The sequence below is a fragment of the Ischnura elegans genome, chromosome X, assembly GCF_921293095.1.
Source record: "Ischnura elegans chromosome X, ioIscEleg1.1, whole genome shotgun sequence".
Taxonomy (NCBI): Eukaryota; Metazoa; Arthropoda; class Insecta; order Odonata; family Coenagrionidae; genus Ischnura; species Ischnura elegans.
The window spans coordinates 41323589-41346006 of NC_060259.1; the positions used below are offsets into that span (position 1 = coordinate 41323589).

Consider the following 22418-nt stretch of genomic DNA (forward strand, 5'->3'; position numbering starts at 1 on the left):
CGATTTAGCCCCGCCCCCTTTCGTAGTGCAAGATGCCTACTTTATAGGATACCTCAATTGCCGCGTATTTCGAAAGGGAAAATGAGAACACAAAATAACATGTACTTGTTTTATTGCTCAAAAATCACATATCATGTAGTTACAAGCAGGATATCAGAAATAAACCACAAAACATGAAAGCAAACATCCAAATCATGTCGTAACACATGCAAAGTTAAAATGCGGTACAATGAAATCGAGTTAAATTTTAAGAATAACAGTAGTTCATTATACATCCCATAAAGCACAATACTAAGTTTTATCTTAGCGCATCATGAATTTAAGCGCTAATATGAATAAGACTTCTACACCAAATACAAGTAACAGTTAGTAACATTCTTTAGGAAAGTTACATATTACAATACCACCCATAAAATATCACGTATTAAAGTCAGTTATAATTATGGAAGGCCATAAAAGCATATGGATGTTTAAATACAAGGAGGTTTCAGTGTTGGAAAGTCACATCATAACACTCATTACCATTCATAAAAAATACTTTTGAATTAGGCTTATCATGAAAGCCATCAAAGCGTGGATATTTAAATACAAGAAGATTTCAGTTTTGCAAAGTGGTATTTTGATAACACTTTAAACTTACAAGGTAAGTAGCATTCGAAGGAAGGCTTATAACAATAGCATCACAAAGTGGTTGTGAAAACACAACATGCAGGCTTCAGTGTTATCAGCACCAATACTAACTCCTAACATTATAAATCACCAAGTGAACCAGGGATGGCCAACCTATATGACAAATGTAACTGTTGTAAGCCATTTAATTACAAAAATTTAATTATAAATACTGGCAAAATCCGTCAGTACTCGTCAATTACCACGAGTAAATGGTGAATTATATTGGTTATCGATCATTTTCACCAGTAATAGGTGTATGTTAAAAGATAACTGATTATCTGTACAAGTTTTTTTAAAATTAGTTAATTCTTCTGTATTGATCAGTTTTTAGGTTCAATTTAGTACCACCACTAAAAATAGATTTATTAATGATATTAGATTGGCCACCCATGTTCAAAATTTATAATCCTAAGGAATGTGTCGATGCCTAAAGTTATTGATTCTCGATACCGATACCAAGTATAGGAATCAATGGTATTGAGAATCGACACATCCCTAATCGTAATCCTATGAAACATTTACTTGGGGTAGGACTTGTGAACTACATCTATGACCCACTTGTTTTACATTAGAAATTTAAATTAAATGAAACACAGATATACTCATGATACAAATGATAATAGAAAACCACTATTTTATGAAAAATGAAATATATTGAAAACAAATAACCTTTCAATGAAATTGAAATCAAAGTGGAAGCAGAAGCACGACTTGGAAGCACGTTCGAGCATCATATCGAAACCCATAGCTTCGAATGCTCCCACACTTATTTTCAAGTGGATCTGGATTTAAATTCCTTGGGGTAAGGTTCTTAAATCCAATGCTGTGTAAAGTTTGCCAAAGGGCCTTAATATTACTTCCTAGTCCTACCCCAATTAATTAAAGAGGGAGTCCTACTCTCCTTCTGCCCATGAATGAACACTATTGACTGCAGGAGTTTCTGAGCCTCACCCCAAAATTGCACATGCTGAGATGAAGGAGACACTGCACACCGTAATGGCTTCCCAGCAGGTGGCTTCAGGGAATCACCATTTATGCTATCAAAAAGCCTGTCGAAGAAGTATAGGAGCTCAGCTGTCTCCCCGGCTTCGACTCCCAGATCTCCATTTGCAGCTGGAAAAATAGCATGGAAATTGCCATAAAAATAAGGGACATTGTTGTCTATCAAATAGATATGAGGAGAAAAGGTCTTATTTAGAGGCAGAGTTCAATTGCTACTTCATCATTACAATCCTGAATGCATGTGTGTGATAAAAATTTAATTTTATGGATTTTAAGAACATTTTGTAATTTAGCAGGCTTCCCCACTTTTTAACACAAACTAAAAACAAAACAGACTCAATAATAAACATATGTATTCAAATATCTGAATAATACTCACGCAAGAGAGAAGGTATATATCCCACTGGAGGTGGAAGGGACTTCTTTCATTATAACCTCTCTAGCGGCATCCAATGGGGAATCTAAGAGAAAAGGCAAATGGAAATTTAGCAGGCCTCCCCACTTTTTAAAACAGACTAAAAACCAAACAGACTAAATAATTAACTGATGTATTCAAATCACTGAATAATACTCACGCCAATGCCCGAGTAATATTAATAAAGGTTTCTTCTTGTGAGAGCTGGGGAGTAGTTTCACTAAATCAAGCCCGATATTAAAAATTGCATTCTTCACTTGATCTTGACGACATTTTTGAAAACTGTCTGCCTTTTCGTCAATTCCATATACTCCCGGCAGCCATGTAACTGCTCCAAATCGGATGGCGAATGTGATAGTCTGAAACGGTATAATGAATAATAAAGATTTCAATGACAATATTTTAGGTTCACGCTTAGTGAAAAGTACGGCCGAATTTCAACGAACCTAACATTGAAACAATACACTGGATCACTTACCTTGTTCACAAATATCTGGCCTCCTGAGATGCTCTCCCTGCTTGAATCCGCCGGCGACCGTTAACAACCGTTAACGCCGGTTCCACCACCCTCCTTCTCGGCCTCCCAAATTTGAACTGCCTGTTTGTATTACTGCGCATGCGCGAAATTTCCTTCCAAATTCCAAGAGAGCTCATGTAGTACCCTTCCATACGTGCCTACTGCCCTGGCGCTAGCGTCGCGGGGGCAACTTCGGGAAGGGGAGTGCGCCCTGTATGGTTTAAGCCAACGAAGGATAACTCTCACATAAGTCAATTCACGCCCCTCCGAAAGACATGAACAGAAAACTCACGGATGAATGTAAAAAAAATCATAAAAGGCCTTCCCAATAGAACACATTCTCTTATAGTGTCAGAAATAATCACAGAATGACCGACAGACCTCGCGTTGTGAAGGTTGTGAATATCTGGCAACAGGGCGACAGATTTCTTCGGATTCATTTTCGTCTTCTCTCATTGGGCGATACAAAAAGCGCCTTCAAAGTTAGTAGCGTCACTGTCAACTTACGAAGAACGGAGTATCGTATGCATCAGTCGAGATGAGCATAGCGCATGCGTTTTTCGCTGAATCGTTCAATAAATTTTTTTCTCAGCTATCCAAAACATTGTGCGTTTCTCGGTGATGTGATGTTTTTATTTATATATGTAATATGGTACATTAAGACTCTTGTTGTGAATCAATGCAATGATAATTACTCTTTCTAGGGATCCAATTTTTAATGCCACGGTCGCCTACCTTCCATCAGCTGGAACATAAGGCAACATTCAAGTTGTCTAGCTTCCGTGTAGGATATTGGGAGATAATTTCTAAGAACGTTGCTATTGGTGTAAAAAAGTGCTACATTGTATACGGTCTCGTGTGGATGTGATTTACCGTAGTTACGTAGGTGTATCGTAGTGATGGGGCAAAAGTGTTCACTCCAAGGCTACTTGAAGGGCATTGATGTGATCTTAGTGAAGGAGATGTTTTAAGTCCTAAGGACATCATTTCTTGGTGTGAAACGTGGGAAGTTAGTTAGTTTGTAACAGTTTTTTCAAATTATACCTGATCTTGATTAGTTGTCTCCTCACTGGCGTTAGTAGGTACACAGTAGGATTGAACTTATTTATGTAATACATAATGAACGAGTTTTAACTTTTTCACATAAATGTGATCGCAGCAGTGTCCGCCACTTAGTTTCCGGTCATCAAGTGAAAGCCGTTTGAAGGTCGCGAGCACCACAAGGTGCACTTGTACACCTCATTTAAATCTGCTGGAAACTTGTGTTTTGGTTCTTAAGTTAACACTGGCCCCGATTGTAAGGAACTTAGGTGTAGGTGGTGGCATGAGGCCTGATCTGCAGTCTTTCATACGCCACACCTCCTCCGACCACTTCTCTGAAGGAAAACGAGTTAGAAGTGCTTGGCTGTAGCAGTTTATTTAGGGTTTATTCATTATTTCGATGTCAGTCCAGTATTGTCCTTAATTTCGATGTCAAGCAAAAGAAATAAGCCTTAGTTTACACTAGGGTGGTGTAAGGATCAAGCGTTTTTAAGTTTCGCCATTCTTTTAACCACTATATTTATCAAGCGACTTGTTGGTTGCATGGGTATTTCATGGTGTAACAGCATTTCACCCCAGTTTTCATGAGTTCATCGGAATCTTCTCTCCAGAGAACTATCTCAAAGTCTTCGGGTTTGATTATATTATAGGTCATCATCACTGTCGCTTAATACTGCTTTTAAAGTAGATTTATGTATTAAATGTCAACGCATGATTTTTCTCCAAGGAGGGAATCCGTTGCAGTAATTAAAGTGTTATAAGCCTTTGCCTTACATTTGTTTTATCCTTTTATTATAGACAGTTTTACTGTGGAAGGTTTTTTATTTTATAATTGTCAAACAAAGATTTGTGTTGGCTCATATGTAGGAAGCTACTCAGTCATTATCAGTGATAACAAGTAGGGAAAGATCTTATTTGAAATTAATTTATAGACTCAAGTAGCTAATTTGGTACTTAGTAGCAGAGGAAGCCATTATTTGTGTCACTTGAAACCCTACAGCGAGAGAGTAATATAGTTTGTCGAAGAAAAAATTGTGAGGACACAATTAGGATGGCTGGTGACGTTGGCGATGGGAGGAAAGGCTCCTCTTGTAGAAGTGAACAGCACGTGGGAACCATCCAGCAGCCATTGAAGGAGTCTGGTGAGTTGATTGAATGGATTGCTAACTGTATTGTTATTTGGTAGCCTTGAGTCCTCTTTTCGGTAATAATGTTTTTTCCTGAGTATAATTTAAATAGGTTGGTAGTTTTGTATGAAGTTGTTGAATGTGTGACAAGGTTTATGTAAGAGGGAGGCAGAACAACACAGACCAGAGTAAAGGAGCATGGAGCTGCTGTTTGAATGGGACACACTGCGTGAGGCCATAATATCAATGTGACCTGTTCAGAAGTCTTGCTGGAAAAAAGTATTTAAGAACAAGAACAATTAGGAAGTCGCTTATCATGAGAAAGCACTAAAACAATTTTAACAGAGACGAAGGACATGTTGTTAGTTCATCCAGGCTTCAAATCATTTCGAGAAGAAAAAGACACTCTCCCTTACTCACACCCTCAGCCCCTCTAACACCTCCGACCTTATGACGATGCAAAACGTTGACGTCCAAAAACCAACTTTTTATTACCCTGGGTAAGTCTCAAGTAGTGGAGACAAGGCTGTTGGTACATTTAATTAAACTGGGACGTGGGTTTACCCAAAAGAGTATCACTGGAAATTATAATTATTATTGAAGTATTCTACCGATGAAGTTAGGTTTCCATAGAGTTCTTAGAAAGCATTCTGGGAGCCTCCCTTTCCTTCGAGCACTTCCCTATGCAATTCACTAGAAGGCCTACTCCAATTTGTTCTATCTAAAAATCTTGCTCTATTATTTCCTCTCCCTTGTTTATCTAACACCCTCAATTTTAATCTTTTTTCGAATAATTTTGTATTGATTGTCTTTCACTCTTCGGAAATGTTATGCAACTATAAAAAAAATAAAATAGAGAGTAGGAAAACAAGGGAAATGAGAATATTTTGTTAGGGATTTTGAATTCAGGAATCTGATAACAATCCTGATACAATTAAGCCTTCATTATCCATCGTTTGGTCAACGATTTGTTGTATAATCTACCCACCATGTCCTTAGCAAGTCTCTCCAACTCTCTCTTTGTTGCATTTGTGCATTTGCACAATTTTGGGTGTTCACACGGTGTAATTTTGATGGTGAATGTGTTCACTCATCTACCTGCATTGTGTAAATACGCCTTTTTGAAAATGACTGTGAATGAATTATCTATCTCTCTCTTAATTGTCTGTTTATCCTCTCCGTGCAGGTGGATTATCGTAGCTCAGCTTTACTTATTTTGCTTCTCATGCAAGATGTACACCTCTGGTAAATTGGGCAAACAGTGGTAGTGCGTACTGCTGTCTCTTGAAAATTCATAGAATATAATTAGTTCATTTATTAGGTCAATGAGAACAAATGAACTAACTTATCAGATACGGCAGTATACTTTACCAATGTCTGTCCAAACGAATATGCCGACCCATAGCTATAACCTCATTTTTATTACAAAGGACAAAGAGACAACTAAAAGAGATAGATAAAATCCATTCGCAATCATTTTCTAAAGGCATGTTTACACTTTACAGTTTACCAATGCTGGTTGATCTGTAAGCACATTCACTACTTAAATTGCACCATGAGAACACCCAAAATTGTGGAAATGCAACAAAGGGAGTGCTGGAGAGACTTGCAACCACTGGATGTGATTCTCAAGGCTCCATACTCTCTGTTTTAATGGTAGGATTTGAAGAAATAAAAGCTTTGTTTTTTTCCACATGGTAATATTTTTTTCGATCATGGTTTCTTTACAGCATAGCATTTTCAAAGTGAAGAGTACTGGAAATTGAGCAGTAAAACTAGGGATGACATCACCTTTGTGGCCCATGTCTATGACACGTTTGGCAAATAAGGTAGTTTTCCTTCATCAAAGAAAGCAAAAGTTATTGATTGCGATTCGTTATCCACCATTAGTGTATTCATTATATACAAATTATTTGGTTTTAGAAATCCCAGTTTAGACAAATGCTAATGGTCAATTTGAACCTCATTTGAAAAAGGCCAGATTGGCGCCCATGCGATGCCACTCCACGTGAATTCACAGGGGCTTAGATGCTATACAAGTAGTCAGGAGTTTTACATCGTCTGAGATTACCAGTGCATGCATGAGGCGCAGAACTCTGGGAAACATCTCTTAATAATTACCTATTAAAGTTGCCTATGGTCGTTTCCTTAGTGTGTTAGGGTATTAATAATCCTTATTTAAGCCAAGCGCTACCTGCTAGCAGCCTGCATCGTAGCGGCGCTCATAGCCTCGCACCAAGGTGGCCTCACGCAGTGGCAGGCAGAACCAGAATGGCATCACACGGGCTTTTCCCAGCATTCATACTTAGCCATTTTCATGCGCTTGAAATTTTTCACTTTTTTAATTTAATGCAAAAAATAGATATTGCTAATAACTTCAGGCTTTACTTTGTGAAACCTCTCCATATTGGAAGTAAGGAAATAAAACTTTGTAAGGTTCACTGTTATTTAATTATGGGCACGACCCGGGTTTCGTAACTTGGTTACATCGTCAGGTGACTGATCTTGCTTGCATCATACATTTATACACAAAGTACACAAGTGACAGTGAGGACATCTATCGGAAAGAAAAAGGACTGGTTGAAAGAGCAGGGGTGAGGGTTAAACTCGGAATGGAATAGTGAGAGGGGGGGGGAAAGTAAGGGGGAAAGGGGCAGCCTTGATTTGGGACGAGGGTTTTTCCTGTGAGGATAGGTATCTGAGCAGCCAGGGGAGGGCGGGGTTAAAGTGGGTGAGGAGACGAGAGCTAAAGAAGGTGGCGGTGTTGGGGAAGAAAGAGAGGATTAGCGGGGTACATTGAGTTTTCTAAATCACTATAGTCTATGGAAGGTCGTTGAGTCTGGCTGTGGAAGGTGCTGGTATGGGTTAATGATTTCCCCGAAGGACATGGGTCACTGGGGGAATTTTGGTAAAAGCACTGCATAGCATTCGTTCTTGGAAATTTTAACGGCACACAGGTGGATGGGCACTTGAAAATTTAAAGGTTGTCACTGTAGGAGATCATTGATGGGGATGGAAAAGAGAGGGGAGTGGGAGGGGAGCACTTGTTCGTTGGCAAGGGGGGTGTTGTTCTTTAAATGTTGTATAATCTCCAACGTTTCCAGGGCATCGAGTCTCCTCCTGTTTCCTTCTGAGTGTAGGATGTCCAGCTTGAAATCACTTTTGTGTTTGCCATGTAATAGATGATTGGCGAAGTTGGATTGATCTTTCTTCTTTTTGAAGCAGTTGCGATGCTCACTCACTCTGATCTTAACACTTCTCTCCGTTCTGCCGATGTATTTCATACCACAATCGTCGCACTCTAGGCAGTAAATTCCACTTGTGTGCAACTTTATACAAGCTTGTGTGGTTGTGGGGCTCAGTGCTGTTGTCATTTGAGCATCAGCTCCACACTCTGGCCATGTCATGAGGCATGCATCAATTATATGGGGAACTTAATAGAGGGAAATATTGAAATTAGTATCCCACAAGCAAAACCAAGGGGTATTTGGGACAGGTTATGAAGGATTTAGGGAAGTACATAAAAAAACTGCCATGGGATAGAGAGATAAGGAAGGTCAAAGTAAACCAATCCTGGGGTTGTAATTGTATGTAATGTCGACCTCTTTTGGGATAATTTGGGCAAGTAGTTGCTTGTGTGTTGCAATTTAGACTTAGGTTGTAATTTTGCTGATTGGTAGCACCATTGCCTTAAGCTCACCCTGGATAATGTATATTTGCAAACTTCCAGTTGCCTGCATGTTTTACCCCTTCTCAGGGTATGACGTACGTGATTCATTTTCTGCAGAGAGGTGAGAAGTTTTACAGTTCAGGAAAGATTCATTGATTTTTCCGGTATATTGATTTTTTTTTTAAATCATTTTTTATTGGAAAAATCTCTTCGGAGTATTGCAATGGATTGAAAATTTTGCAGGGTCAACTACGAAACAGTTTGTGCCCCTGCTTGTTGCCCTGGTTGGTCTTCCAGCTCGAAATAAAACAGCTATTGCTCACAGCCTTGCCAGGTACCTGAGCTGGATAGGACATTCTGCTAGAGGTAATGTGTGCACAGTTTTTGTAACTTTCATGTCATAGTTCTTGAAAATGCTAACTACTTCTGGAATGTGTATGAAGCTAATTATGATGAGCAAATTGAATATTTAGTCACCCTTCATTGTTTAATTGAGAGTAAGTGGAAACTACGAATTCCCATGCACATATTGTAGTCTTATATGTATATATATTTATATATATATCCTGTGAAAGGGAATGATGTCATGATCAATCACCTAATGAGTTGCGCATAGTTAGTGCCAACCATAATACCAGTGCAGCTGTGAAAACTTGCTAGAGTGGGAATATGAAAAAGCACTTAGATATTCATGGAGAATATTTTTTTATTTTTTGCTGTAGTGGATTTGTGCTTAAGATAATTTTAGAATAGAAATGAAGTAGAATAATTGCTTACTAATCACTATTTTATCAATATGCCTGTACATCTAAAACTAATGATTTTTCATAAAATTATATATTTCTCATGGTTTGAGAACCTGCGCATAGAGCAGGAGTCGGCAACACTCACTCCACAGTTGGGCATATGGCCCACAGAGTACATATTTTCATGCAGCTTGCACAACTTATAGTTATCAACAATCTCATACTTAAAATTGTAAGGTTACATTTTGAGTGCATATTTCTGAATTCAAGTAAACTCACTTAAATTTAATTAAAATATCCAGGGAAATACTAGGATGTAAATATTTCTGACCCAGGCAAACGTGCTGATTTAAGCCATTTCCACCCACCGTAGCCATGTGGCTGCACATTACCATGCTGGGAAAATGAGGCTCTTAATGAAAAACTGTGCACTATTTTCTTTTCAAATCGTCACAAATATGGTGTGCCTAAGGTTTGGACAGCCTAATCCATCTTTTAGTGTATTTTTGAATCTGGTAGAAATAATACCACTAGATGAAAGATGCAGGTGCCAATCCATTATGGATACCAATTGTCTGTAAATAAGATGCTAGTATGATAGAAGTAAATATAGACGGTCATTGAAAAAGTGATTGTAACTTTCCCTCATCCAAAACTATACTTTAACATAGATTTAATCCTTTTTTATGCAGGCATAAAATTTATCACATAAGATTTTAACACGTTACTGCCCTTAGTATAGCCATTTGGTCACAGATCATTCTGGAAAATCATGATGTTTGATGAATGCTGTGAATCATCAAAGAAATTCCTTTTTTCATTGATTTGAAAGCAAACCTTGAAAGAGATTTGCATATTTATTATCAAATAGAGCAATGTAAATGGATTTTTCACTTAGTTACTGCGGAAAGTATTTCATTCTGTATAAATAGGATTTGAATTTAGTTATGCACTCTTCTTTTAGGAGAAATGTGAGTTCTCATCTCCATAACTCTATAATTCTTAGTTTAAGTCAGTCATCACCCATAAATGTTACCTAAGTCTCTAATTTTGGTCGTCATAGTTTTCAGTGTAAGTGAATATCGCCGGAAGTGGATGGAGCAATATGACAACCATGACTTTTTTTGTCCTGAAAATGAAGAAGCTATGGAATTACGTAAAAAATGTGCTCTAGAAGCGATGAGAGATGCTGCCAACTGGGTAACATCGCAGCATGGTGAAGTTGCGGTAAGAGCATCATATATGACAGCTACATTTTCAGGTTTCCTCTCACCCACTTGTGCTGTGGTTAGAAAGAGTTGTAAAATATCTTTTGCATTTGCTTTACAGATAATTGATGGGACAAATTCAACCAGATCACGGAGGCAAAGTATTAATCAGATGTTCCATGATCAAATGGGCTGGAAAGTTCTGTTCGTTGAATCAACGGTGGATGATGAAACCATTCTGGCCAGAAATATGGAGGTAATTCGACTATTTATTTTCTACATATATTAAATTATATGAGGTGAAAACTGTGAACAGGAATACTTATTTTCTACTCTTGTACTCTGTATACAATTTCCGTATTTTTTCATGGCAAGGGTAATGCAATAGTGGCTGAGGCAAGCGTGAATGAATTTGGTGGCCAAATTTTTACACTTTAAGGACTTATTAACTGAAATTAGAATGTATCAAGTTAAATATATGACCAATGAGTATGTAATCCTTGAAAAATGGGTATCTATGAGCCATCCTGTTCATAGTTTGCTTTTTCTTGATTTCTGGAAATCTCTTGTTACCTACCTCATTCTTATACAAATTCTTCCATTATATTACATATATGTATATCCCCAATGAAGGTGGAATGACCCCCATTTTCATGCACACAGACGTAAAAGATTTATATTGTGATATTAACCTCTCCTGAAACCTTGAATGTTGTGTTAACTATGTATCTTAAAGAGATGAGGGTGAAGCCTTCTTAAAATGTACTTGCTATATTTCAGTGCAGGACTTTTTATTAGTGTTCGTTCGTGTGCAATTTTTGGAAGTGAACAGTGAAAATATGTTCCTTTTTTGTATTGCCAGTCCAGTAAATAAGGACTAATAGTTGATTATTAAGTGCATTCTGCTGGGGTTGAAAGACTCATTGAAACATCCTTACTTTTGACGATGCTTTTTTATGCCTGTTTAATTAAATATAGGTATTTAATTCAAAATGTTTTAGAACTTAATTATTGGAATTTTATACGTACGAAGCCAGGGTATTTGGGACTTAAATGACGAATACTTAAGAATGTTATTTTGTTTGTATATTTTAATTTTCATACGATTTTTAGGTTTTGGGGTGTTGAAGTCCAACCTCAAAAAGTGGGTGTTTTCCAGTCAGTCTTGGATTCTCAATTTTATCTGATATTGATCCTTTTAAAGTTTGGGGCCTAAAACCATAACGAATCATAACCACAGGTATCTCACTGATTTTCAGAGATAACTTTCCATTTCACCACATGCATGCATGTTGTGGTAATGATGATTTCTATTTTCAATGTTTAAACTTGCAGAAATGATGTTTATCCACAATTATGAATAATATATGTGGTATTATAAGCTCTCGATTGTTCTTGTTAACGGAACAACAATATATTATGAAAGGCATGATAGCTTTAGCATAGCCACAATCCACACCAAGTTAAAGTTTAAGGACAATTAAATACATGGGCATGTAAATCACTGTCATCTGTATCAATTTAAGAGCATTAAGTGAAATTATGAGATTAATTATGAGCAACCTAGTAATGAAGAGAAATAAATTGCTAGTAATGCAGTGATAGAATTTAATTTGATTGATTGGAAGATAGTAAATCCAACATTTTTAGACCATACTCAATCATAACTCTTAACTTTTTTGAACTCTTGGATTTAAAGGGCCAAATTTTAATGATGCATAAATTGTTGGAAAATGGATTTTTGAATGACATTGAAATTCTGATCATCACAACTTCACTTTTCGAGTTATTCACAAGTTGTATATGATTAAGCAATGATTTTTTTCTAAACATTGAATGACCAATTGACAGTTGGTGTATTAAAATTACTTTACTGTCACCATGGTTGAACTCTACCTTCCACTGGTATTTACTGGCATAGGTATACATTCAGAAATGAATTCATGTCTAAAATTGTACTAATTTTTATTGTTGGAAGAAATCAGAGTGAATGCCATTGGCTGGCCATGTGCCTCACTGAGGGAGCTTAGAATGCAGGCATGCACAGGAAGGCTTCTGGCTGCAGAGCTTCATTCTTCTAAACCAAGGTTACAGCTGATGTAAGGCAGGCATACTCAACAGATCACCACCCCTGACTCATCAGGCCTATGTTCTTCATTGCCACGTTCAGTCCTCCCCACTCATTGAATATAAACTACTCTTCAATCTATGAAATGATGGGAATATCTCAGTTGAGAACTGCAGTGCAACCTCGATAAAACAAGACCAGATGCTCCAATAAACACTCGCTATGGCGAATTGTTGCTTTACCGGAAGTGGAGCCTGAGTGCTTCCAATGGTGTATGTTTATTGTTCCTGTATGTTAAGCGGCAGTTATGTGAAAAAACGTATTGCATTTGTTTCTGCAGACGAAAACGGTGGAAGGTTGTAGAACAATCCTGCCTCGGAAGACTTTTTCTATCATCAAATGTAATATCTTCATTATCCATATTAAGAATCTCGAGGAAATTTTGATAACTGTCGAAAGTTGAGGCATACGTCTGCAACACCACGCGATAGGATTAAAAAAATGCTGCAAAAATTTTTTTCTTTAGCTTCGATGCTCAAAATAGGGGTGCATCTCTTACACGTGTGCAGCTCTTACACACGCTTATACGGTATGCAACCAAGAAACATAAAGGCTTACGCATCTGATGGACCCTAAGGCCAACAAAGCTTACGAGTATGAATTTATTGATTTAACATTCTCAATAATGACTGCAAAACATGAAAAAGGTATGCAGAATTTATCTAATTAAAGAAACTAAAAGTGCAGCATCAGCTCTTCACATATGCTATCGGGAAGGCGCACTACCTACCTATAGAAGTATCATTGCAAGAAATACCTCGTACTGCCTGGACTTTGTTGGGGAGTAGGTTATAAAAAGAGTTCCGTATCATCTACATTATACATCAAGGGGAATACTTCTTAAGATACTTAGGATCGGAGTCGTTTCTTCCACGACTTTGAGTTTACACTGCAGGCATCACCAGCAATTATGAAGGGAGATAATGCTTTCGTGCTTTGAATTAGTATAACCAACCTTCCGAACTCTGGAAGTTCTCAATTCTCAATCTATCCCTGAAATACTCCGCTTTCGCCTTAGGCATAGCCCCTTTCTCAGAAGTTCCCCAAGGTTGAAGTGGGCTAAACCACCCAAACAAAGCTCCTAACTCTTCATGATCAGCATTCCATGGGCGCTTTAGTGTTTTTTTTTTTTTTAAATTGTGAAGAGCGAATAGGAAGATAAATTAATTACGCCACTCTCGTATTACTCTATCATTTTTATTTTCTTGCTTAGGAGTTATTTTGGCCATGGTGTCTACCTTCAAATGCTCTCTATTCATGCAACTCACGGACGTGCGGGTATACTGCCGACTGCTTTCTGCCGCCTGAGGAACAAAAGAAGATCTAGGATTCCCGAATGTTAATTCCACAATATTTTCATCTAAATGAACTACTTATTTATCGAACAACAGTTTACTACATGAATTTGAGACTAAGCACTCCATGTTAACTTTATTTCTAACAATCGCCAGAAGTTACAGAGATTAGGGGCTTTTGGTTAAGATCTTCCGGCGATGGAAACTCTCGCTATGGCAAATGCCAACACCAAAAGGACCTCGTAAAAACGAATTTTTTTATGTGCCAATTATAGGGTCAATTGATGGTGCCTCTGCTATCTCTCATAATGGAGGGGGTCTCGTAATAGTCCGTACTCGCTTTAACTAGGTTCCACTGTACTTTTGATACCAATGGAAGCTCCAGGTTGCATTGATAATATAATTCAGTAATTTCATTTTGCTAAAATTGCTTCAGCTGTCTGTGAAAATTTTACATTCACACCACCATCTGATCTCAGGATTGCATCATAAGTGCATCTACTATCAAATGCATAAAATAAGTAATAATGACACTTTCCTACTTTTTAGAATCCTCCCCAATCATGCCAAAAGCTCAACAAAAGACATTAAAACTGAAACACACGAGGACCATGATTGTGCACACCTTGTGCTTCATTTGTTATCAGGAAAATTTTATTTGTTCTCCATCATATTTCCAAGTATTTTAATGAAGGATACATACTTTTCTACCAAAAGATGCTGGTAGAGTCATCTTGAGTTTTCAAATGGGTGAGGAAAATAACTGCTGTCCTCGGGCATTTTCAGTTATTTTTTGTTTGTAACCTGTTGGTTGCTTACAAGTCTTGCATTAAGTGCTGGACTGATACAATTATTACAGGGAGGCATCAGAAATGGTTTCCTGGGATCAATCCATGCAAGCCAAGTGGTCAGGGCTCAGCTAATCTTTTTACTGAATAGAATTTCCAAGGAGGCTTCCTTAAATACTTTGTGAAGTATGTATGATGGACAAATTAGTAGTATAACTTTTAGCATCATGAACCTAATCTCCCATTTCATGTTATCCACTACCTCACCTGTTAGTACAACATTCTCTTGAAAATGTGTGGTGTCATTGATGGTCATGACTGTACTCTTAATGCAAGTCTGGTATTTCTCTCATAAAGGAAACAAGACTCAACAGTCCTGACTATAAAGAGATGAGTAGAGAAAAGGCCATTAATGATTTCCAGATGAGAATAAAGCATTATTACAACTTATTTGAGACAATAAATAACAAGAATGAAGGTGATTTGAGTTACATCAAAATTACTAATGCCGGTAAGAACCTTACTTGCATGTTATTAGTACATTTTCATTGATATTTACTTGTATCGTGGTAGTCAACTCTATAGGCTAGGTGATGGTTGATAAAGAATACAGCGTGTTGTAGAGGGTATTTCTTTGTGAAAACTGTATGAAATGGGAGGAGTAGGGCTAGTCTTGCTGATAGGCCACATAAACATGACCCTTGGTTCTCTCTTTGTACTAATAGCCAGTGAAAATATACAAGTCTTTGCATATCCCAGCCACTTCTGTTGTAACTAATGTTTTCTACAATTCCCAAGTAATTTGGTGTTATGCGTGTTTAATGGATTTGTATTTGCTAGAGCATAAATATAAAATTAATTATTCCAAAATAATTCATTGGCAATAATTGCATGAATGGTTGCTCATACTCTTTGGTATATACATATGAACCTAGCGCAAGCAGCAAATATTTCTAGGGATGGGACATTCAAATATTCAAATCTCCAAATACCTCAAATAATGAGCTTTTTACACTATTCTATATTCAAGGACACGAATATATTAACAATTGGAACATCGAATGCACAGCACATATCATCCATGATTCTCCTTATCTCCTTTTGGAGGAAAAGTGCCTGTACAGTATTCGATAGTTGAATGAGGTATTCGAAAAAATTTGGTGTGTGAATCTGATGTTCAAATTCCTGAAAAATGCTACTCAACCCATCTCTTAAGGTTACATGTAAATGGTAACTGTGAAGTGTTGATTCATCCAAACAAATAATTGTGAATACTCTTTGTAGGTACATAGTAACCATGTAGGCCTTTGCTTAAAGAGTCTCCAATTTCTCCTGTATATTCAATTGAGTTCCTTGTGTTTCAGTGGAGAAATATTAAACACCTTAAACATGAAAATAATGAATATTAAACTGTATCTTCCATTTTATACTGATATTCCTTAACCTACAGTTATTTTAGGGTCACGCTTTTTGTTTGGTAATCAGTTTCATTAATTATATTTTTTAGCTGTCTTCCTGGCTTCATTGTTATAGAATTGGGCTTTATTAAACGTTATTCATGTGTAATAATTTATAAGTGTTTCCATTTTCATTGCTCTACCTTGCTGGATTGATGAACATAATTTTCACTTTGATTTCTGTAATTTCAATTTATATTTTCAATATTTTAATAATTATTTTCTATTGCACAGGTGAGAGCATCCTTGCCCACAAACTGAAAGGGCATCTTCAGAGTAGAATCTTGTCATTCTTGTCAAGCTACCAGCCCACTCCTAAGACGATGTATTTTTCAAGGGTAAGTTTTGCTGGCATTAACATCAATTATTAGTGATTCATTTAAATATATCGAGTTTTACATTGTTTTCTATGATTGGCCTCAGCATGGAGAGAGTGAGTTCAATGTTTTGGGGCGCATTGGAGGGGATGCTGATTTGTCGCCCCGAGGCCGACAGTATGCCGCTTCATTGGCTCGCCACATCAATGCTTCTCCCCCTCCTGGTCTTCACATCTGGACGAGTGAGAAACGCCGAACTCATCAAACAGTTGCTGGAATTACTGCCTCTGTGGAGCATTGGGCTGCTCTGAATGAGCTGAATGCTGTAAGTGCATTGAATATGCTATGCAGTATTACATATTTGGCATTAATTAGATTTGGTTGAAATCATATAATTTGATGGCAGTAAGCCCTACCAGCCTTGAACTTTGCAAATCATTGGTGGGTCAGTTGTTTTAAGTGTTTTTCTCCATGAAAGGCATTCATTTTAACTGCTACATGAAACTTATTTAGATGACATATGTTTCTATTCCTCGAAACAAAAAACATTTGGATTTCTGTCATATTTTTTGCCATTTTTTTATTCCTTAGTTGGTATTTCTTGCAAAATACAGTATGTTACATACTTAATGTGTAGGAGTCGTTAATTGAAAATCACAGATCTCTACATCATGCATGAAGTTCAAAGTTAATGCATGCATGTAACAGTTAAGGCCCTTTTCTTTAATTTACCTCAATCCATAATGTGCTCCATCCTGTGATGATAGAAGCATTGGCATATGTTGCTAGAATTCAAATTCAAAGATAACTGATTTTGCCAATCTGTGTAATTTTCCATGTCATTGTTAAGAAAACTGCACTGCTAAGAGTTTTTGATAATTTAGATGGTTTTCATGTATTGACATGAGAAATTCTCCAGAGGTCCCTGAAAAATGTTTATGATCAATGTGGAATGTGAGTATTTTTGCTGTTTTCATACTGACCAGGAAATCTAAATGTCTTTTGCTCTGATCTTGTAGCTGAAGAGCCTTTTCTCGTAATGAAATCGGAATTACTAATCTTAACATTGCAGATTTGATGCCTACTTCTTGTATTTTCATTATGTAGGGAATAGATGTTAACCATCACTTCAATTAATAAAAGAAATTTTAGTAAGTACTTAATAGGCCCTATGTTGATTGTAAATACAATTATGACAGTTATATGGACTCTGGAAACATTTCATCTCTCTTAATAGCATTCCAATCATCTTCATATCTTTGTGAATAAAAGAAAGTTCATGAGGTGTTACTCTTCTCACTATTCATTCTCCTCCCTAAACTTCCTTTGCCTTGAATGAAATGAGTTTTTCAATAGCTAAGTGGGAAAGTTACAAATTTGGCAATCTCCTTTGAATTGAAAGAGATTAACCAAAGCCCCTTACTTGGCCATTATATGTATAGTATGGCCATGGGGAGCTGATTTATTCATGGCCATGGAAGGATTATTAATTGATATCCTTTTCCGTTCTTATTTTCCCATCCTCGTCTTGTATCTCATTTCTTTACATCAGTTGATTGGGTAATGCACTGATGTGTACAAGTTGAATCAAGGCAGATAACTCAGGTGGTTGATGTGTTATATTTGTGACAGGGGGTGTGTGAGGGAATGAGTTATGAAGAGATGCAAGAGCAATACCCACGTGAGTTTGCATGGAGGGATGAGGATAAACTCCACTACCGTTACCCATGGGGTGAATCTTATGCAGACATCATGGCTCGAGTGGAACCACTCTTGCTGGAGCTCGAGCAGAGTGGTGATGGTGTGTTGGTTGTGAGTCATCAAGCAGTTCTGCGGGTTGTTCTGGGATATTTTCTCAACAAATCTCCTGGTGAGCCACTTTTTTTTTTTACTTTGAAGTGAGTGCACATGTGAATTTTTATCAGGCTTACTTTATGAAAGGATATACAGTGGATAAAGTAAATTTGCAAAGGGTACATGTAGTGAGTTGGGATAAGCATTTTGGGCTTATAAAGAAAATCCAAAATGAGTTTGCACCATCAATTTTACACATTGAATGAGGTTTAGTGCTAGCTTTTTTGTGTTGGAAAATAATTTGTTGGGGAATTTATCATGCACTTGCATAATTGGTTGTTTGTGGAATGGGCATTTTTGTAATACAAAAAAATTGGTTTTTTGTGGAATGGGCATTTTTGTAATACAAAAATTGCATTTTTTCTAATTTACAGAAGAGGTACCATATTTGGATGTCCCACTACATACCATTGTTAAGCTGTCCAGCAAAGGTTACGACTATCAAGTGGAATTTACAAAGTTACCAGTTGAGTGTGTTGATACCTACAGAAAAAAACCAAAGGTAAATAGTGTTACAGACCAAAGTCTGTCAAGATAAAAAAAATTATACCATTCAATTCATGTATAAGGATTGCCTGTATGAGTGTTTGTAAATAAAAATGTAATTGAGTTAGTATATGATCATAGGAAAATGAGATTTTTGTTCAATTTCTAGTATCACTGCTTCATTACTGCCTAACGCATCTTTTCGTGCATTTTCAGAACTGCTCACCTGGGCGCACAGCAGATGATGCCCTGCTAACTGTCCCTGCTCACTATGATACTCATGACTACTGGCAAATAGAAGTCAGTAATGAAGAAATGATCAAATGAATGTTGATTAGCATGCAAAAATCCTCTAATTTAACATTTTTCTAAGCTAATTTCACATGTTTAATAATCTCTTCCATTTACTTTCACTCTGGAGATGGTTTTAGAATATCTTACTCTGTCGCATTAGGTCACTATGTATTTAATATGAATGAATATTTTGAAGAATAGGTGATCATTGACAAGTGTTAATGAGTAATCTCTGCTGTTAGATTTTTGAAATAGGTTGTTTTTAGTACCTTAGGTACCTCTTAAATAGGGTTGCCATGCATCCTCATTTATGTGGACATGTACTCAATTTTAGTTTTTAATTATGGACCAGAAATGGTTTTCAATTTATGGTCCAGAAATTGCTCTCAATTTATGTTCCAGATAGTGTTCTCAATTTTAGCTCTCAATTTATGGCCCAGAAATGATTTTAAAGCATTAAAGAAAATCATGAATGTGATGATCAAGTGTGCTATTTCAGTTTGTATAACACTAAGAAGTCTCTTTTTGAAGAAAGAGTAGTGGTGATGGAGGAGTGCTAATATCATGGCATTTTGAATAACTAAGTCCTTTTTACAATTTTAACCCAATTGTCTTAATTTTGAACTGAGCGGATTTGGCAACCCTACTCTTAGATATAAATTAATCAGGGGTGCTGCCATGAAAAAATTTATTTTGCTGTAACATGTATTATCCTTCTCCATTTGAGGAAAATGCAAGTCAGAACTTTTAATTGGGTACTTTCTACTGTGTAAGTTAGTGACAGTGCAGGGATTACACATGCATAGAATTTAAATGTTAATTAACCATTCAGGTCTCAGGCATATTTTACTGGTAGAGCTGTATGGCCTGTCAGTTGTAATTGAAAAGTCACACTTTTGAATGAGAACACCTCTCAGTATTTAGTAAAGGCTGACATTACAGTAGTCACTCTTTTACTGGATTAAGACTTAGTTTTGATCCATTTGCTTTTGTTTTGGAGTGCAGGTATTCAATAATGGGTTGAGCTTTCAAAAACATTTGCTCTCAAGTAACATTTATACTCTCATTAGCCACTTTTCAATGGCGTTTATTAATAATAATCGGTAGTCGTATGTAATATAGTGTGTGGCCAAGTGTTTGCATGTGCTTGTAACCCAAGGAATTGATTTGAAGAGTAAAGGATGTTAAAATCACAATGCACTGCCATGTCTCTACTGGATTTGCAATAGAAGAAGAGGGGTATGAATCGAGGGTAATCACTTCAATTTTATTGATTTTCTCTGGTAAAGAGTGATCTGCATGTAAAAGTATTGTGCTGTGTGCAAAATATTATTTTGGAACGATATATTTTTTGCAAAGTAATTTTTATGTGATACTGTTCTTATAATATGTAAATTTAAATGTTTTATGTAATAAAACTTCTGGTGAAATTGAGGAATGATTGTTCTGCAGTAATGATTCTTTATTATAGTGATAGTTGCATTAAGAGAATGTGCTGCACCCACAAATTTTACCACCATTTGCTTACCATTAACATTGTACAGTATATTGTCAGCTTCTTCCTCCTCAAGTGTTCTTTACTTCAAATGAAAGGTATGGATATTTTGTCAATATGCTGTTGGATTTTAGTCCCTGTTAAGTTCATGAAAAGATGGAGAACTAATTTTCTCACTATTTGACTGAGATGGTTTCAATGGGTGCTTTCCATTCATGCGACTCGCCCTTGGACTCGTGTCGACTCGCGGTAACTGTTTATAACTCTCCAATTCCGGCGTGTAATCATTTGTTGACTTGTGTCACAACAGTCGGCGACACACAGAATGGAACACGAAAACCGCGACGCAAGTTGACTAGTGTCGACGTGTGTCGATGAATGGAAAGCACCCAATGTAATTCACATATTTTCTCTCTGAATGAATAGGAGTGGAAAATTACTAAGTTGTCTCTCATGATATTAGGATGTCTTTTCACCATGTGGATTGTCTACCAATGAACTGATGCAGAAATTTAATCCAAATTCTATTTGTCCAAAAGCAAACTATAACTTGTATCCATACTCCTACAAATGTTCACTCTCTACCATCTGGTAACCATTTCGTGAATTATGAATGTCATTTTCTTCTTTTTAGACAAAGAAAAAAGTATGAAGAGAAGATACCATAACAGCATTTCCTATGACTTTTTGTTATCCGTCTTTCACTGATAATCCGTGTCTTAGTCTGCACTCCTTGGTACGGATAATGGAGAGTTGATAGTATATCCGCACCTCTGATTTTGTGCGATTAGTCTCTCATGTTTGTGCATATAGTGATAACTGTGAAGATGTTGAGATTTTTCTCCATTTTTTGATCATTAAAATGCAAATAATCCTTATTGATTGGTTTACCAACCTCCTAGTACTTAATACAATACGAAATCAAATACCTCAGATGAGGCTTTCAAATTATACACGTGTAGTTATATCAATTATGTATCATCTAATGGCATTGAGTATGCATTTTCTGTTTGTTAAGCTCAAATACTTGCCATTGCCATGAAATGAGTACCAATTTGATCAATGACAAGTACAAAATGGCCTGAGTGGGGGAGCTTCAAATTCAAAGCTCAACCATTAGGGTCCACCAGTTAGCTGTCATTGCAGCCTGGCTTGGTTGCCAAGGTATGGAAAAACCTTGGCACCAGGGGAATAGCACCACCCGTACACAGAGACTGCAGAAACTGGTTTTCCTGGCAATCAAGTGACAGCCATATGTGTGAGAGACTTCAACCAGCCTCGGGTGCTTTGCAGTTAATCATACCAACATGCATAGTACATATATTAGCTGACGACATAATGAACATGGTATGCTCTATTCCATTGTCTTCCTTGCAGGGTGATGAAATATCATCTGCATCACCCCCTTCAAGCACTGAGTTGCACCTTAACAGACATACCCTTACCTACATTGCTCTCCTCAAATCACCCCAGCCCCTCCGGCCTCTATACTAACACCTCAAATTTTACCATGGTAGTGGTACTATAGCAGCTGGCAGACTCCTGTTGGAAATCGTTTGGTATCTTCACTCAATTTCCTTTCAAAGTTTAGGCTATATGAAGCACAGTTCACCTCTTCCAAATGTATTAGATGGCTTAACTTCTCAATTTTTACTGAATATAAAATCGCATTCAATATTCACCTTCAGGAAAAAATCTAATAAGATTACCTCCTCCAAATTCTACCACCTTGACTTCATAGACGAGCATTCAACGGATATCCATCACGGAGCATGGGCCAAGAATTTTGTGACTGGCACCTTGTCTGTTTTGTGGAGGCTACACAAGCCGTAGACTATGAGGAACTATGCCATTCCCAGGGGATTGATGGGGAACTGCCCTCCCTTCTCAAGTCATAAACATTCCT

General features: G+C 37.1%; 1 protein-coding gene and 1 long non-coding RNA gene across 5 annotated transcripts; one reads left to right on the forward strand and one right to left on the reverse strand.

Annotated features, from left to right (window-relative positions):
* Positions 1–95: 95 nt before the first annotated feature.
* LOC124171920 lies at positions 96–2819 on the reverse strand. Its single transcript, XR_006868011.1, has 4 exons — positions 2568–2819; positions 2250–2448; positions 2054–2135; positions 96–1785 (listed from the first exon to the last, which is right to left on the reverse strand). It is a non-coding gene; the product is annotated as an uncharacterized LOC124171920 (long non-coding RNA).
* Positions 2820–3102: 283 nt separating this feature from the next.
* Positions 3103–21390, forward strand: LOC124171919 (6-phosphofructo-2-kinase/fructose-2,6-bisphosphatase-like). Of its 4 annotated transcripts, XM_046551335.1 has the most exons (12): positions 3104–3212; positions 3311–4789; positions 8688–8810; positions 10254–10417; positions 10520–10654; positions 14967–15120; positions 16301–16404; positions 16490–16708; positions 18016–18253; positions 18612–18739; positions 18940–19023; positions 21147–21390. In XM_046551335.1, exons 2-12 carry the CDS (start codon positions 4699–4701, stop codon positions 21162–21164), a joined length of 1458 nt encoding a protein of 485 aa, XP_046407291.1. In that variant the 5' UTR covers positions 3104–3212; positions 3311–4698; the 3' UTR covers positions 21165–21390. The 4 variants fall into 4 exon arrangements, with proteins under 4 accessions (XP_046407292.1, XP_046407293.1, XP_046407291.1 ...); XM_046551336.1 differs by lacking the exon at positions 18940–19023 and having other exon boundaries at positions 3103–3212; XM_046551334.1 differs by lacking the exon at positions 21147–21390 and having other exon boundaries at positions 18940–20451.
* The last annotated feature ends 1028 nt before the right edge of the window (positions 21391–22418 follow it).